This window comes from Mus pahari, chromosome 22, assembly GCF_900095145.1.
Source record: "Mus pahari chromosome 22, PAHARI_EIJ_v1.1, whole genome shotgun sequence".
NCBI classification, from domain to species: Eukaryota; Metazoa; Chordata; class Mammalia; order Rodentia; family Muridae; genus Mus; species Mus pahari.
Genome location: NC_034611.1, coordinates 46,488,221 through 46,489,852, shown reverse-complemented (window position 1 = coordinate 46,489,852; position 1,632 = coordinate 46,488,221). Strand labels below are relative to the sequence as shown.

General features: G+C 46.6%; 1 protein-coding gene across 4 annotated transcripts in view; it reads left to right on the top strand.

The window, feature by feature from the left end:
* Positions 1–1,632, top strand: part of Aptx (aprataxin) — a 19,180-nt gene that overhangs the window by 8,454 nt on the left and 9,094 nt on the right. For 3 of the 4 annotated variants that reach the window (XM_029533442.1, XM_029533441.1, XM_021222242.1), the window contains exons 3-4: positions 905–951; positions 1,168–1,452. In XM_029533442.1, the coding sequence (XP_029389302.1) occupies positions 905–951; positions 1,168–1,452 (332 nt within the window). The remainder of the gene's footprint in view (positions 1–904; positions 952–1,167; positions 1,453–1,632) is intronic. The other variant, XM_029533444.1, reaches the window with a different exon arrangement.

Sequence of the window (1,632 nt, the reverse complement as noted above, 5' to 3'; positions counted from 1 at the left end):
TTTTCTTTTCTTTCTTTTCTTTCTTTCTCTCTTTCTTTCTCTCTCTCTTTCTTTCTTTCTTTCTTTCTTTCTTTCTTTCTTTCTTTCTTTTCTTTTCTTTTCTTTTCTTTTCTTTTCTTTTCTTTTCTTTTCTTTCGACTCACTTTGTAGCCTTGGCTGTCCTGGAGCTCACTATATGGACCAGGCTGGTCTCTACCTCACAGAGCTCCTCCCGTTTCTGCCTCTGAAGTGCTGGGATTTAAAGGTGTGTACCACTGCAACCAGCTTCAAAGAGTGAAAGACACTGAGCACTTGTTTGCTTTTCTGATTTATTTTTATTATTTTTAAAATTATATGTGTGTCTGTGTGGGTGTATGTGGAGGCCAGCGGCTTCAGATTCCTCTGGACCTGGGGTCAGAGGTGGTAATGAGCCGTCCAGTGTTGGGAACCAAACTTAGGCTCTCTGGGAAAAGCAGCAGTAAGTGAGTACTATTAGCCAGTGAGCCATCTTTCCAGCCTTCACTCCCCTCACCACCCAGGGTTTCAGCCAGAATATTAGCAGTAGGTAACAGACTACACGCACTAATATAATGCGTGTGTGTGTGTGTGTGCGTGGGCAGTTAAGATGTTCTTACGTATTCCAGACTGACCTCACACACTGGCTAGGCAGCCAAGGCCGGCCTTGGACTGATCTGGACTCTACTTTCCAAGTCCGAGGTTTCCACCGTGGTAATCTCACCACCACGGACAGTTTATGGACAGGCTTGAAGCTATTAGAAATTGGTGGGATTTGTAGGCCCAGGCACAAGCAGAACAGGCTCAGCTGGGGGTTGTCTGCAGCAGTCAAGCTTTGTTGTCCTTTGGGGAACAACAGAGTACCCAGTTTTGGTTGCATTTGTGTTTAATGTTTTCTTATTTCTTTCAGTACAATTGAAAGCAGAGTGTAACAAGGGATATGTCAAAGTACAGCAGGTATGTGTGTTCATGACGTGTTTTTCCAGTTTTACACTTGATAGTTTTCTTATGCTGTTGCTTTCGACTGCCTGTGTCAGCTGATGGACGCTCCTCTGTCATGGGGAAGTGATGGGGTGAATGACAGGCGGGGAGAGTAAGCAGTTAATATAGTATCAGCTCGATTACCGATGGCATTACTGCTATTACACTTACATTACAATGGTGTATCCACAGATGGGGGTCAATCCCACCAGCATTGACTCGGTCGTCATCGGGAAGGACCAAGAGATGAAGCTGCTGCCTGGTCAGGTTCTCCACATGGTGAATGAACTTTATCCATACATCGTAGAGTTTGAGGAGGTGGCAGAGAGCACTAACCTAACACAGAGGAAGAGAAAGAGGTCAGACTGTGATAGTGAGGAGATGGAAGCTGAGTCTGGGACAGGGCTGGCACCTGAGAGCAGCCCCAGCCAGTGCTCTGTGTCCCCTAAGAAGGGCAAGGATGGAGCCACCAAAAAGGTGAGAATATTGTGATTGACAGCCAGGGCTACACAGAGAAACCCTGTCTCGAAAAAACAAACAAAACAACAACAACAACAAAAGCCGGGTCTGGTGGCGCAGGCCTTTAATCCCAGCACTCGGGAGGCAGAGGCAGGCGGATTTCTGAGTTCGAGGCCAGCCTGGTCTACCAAGTGAGTT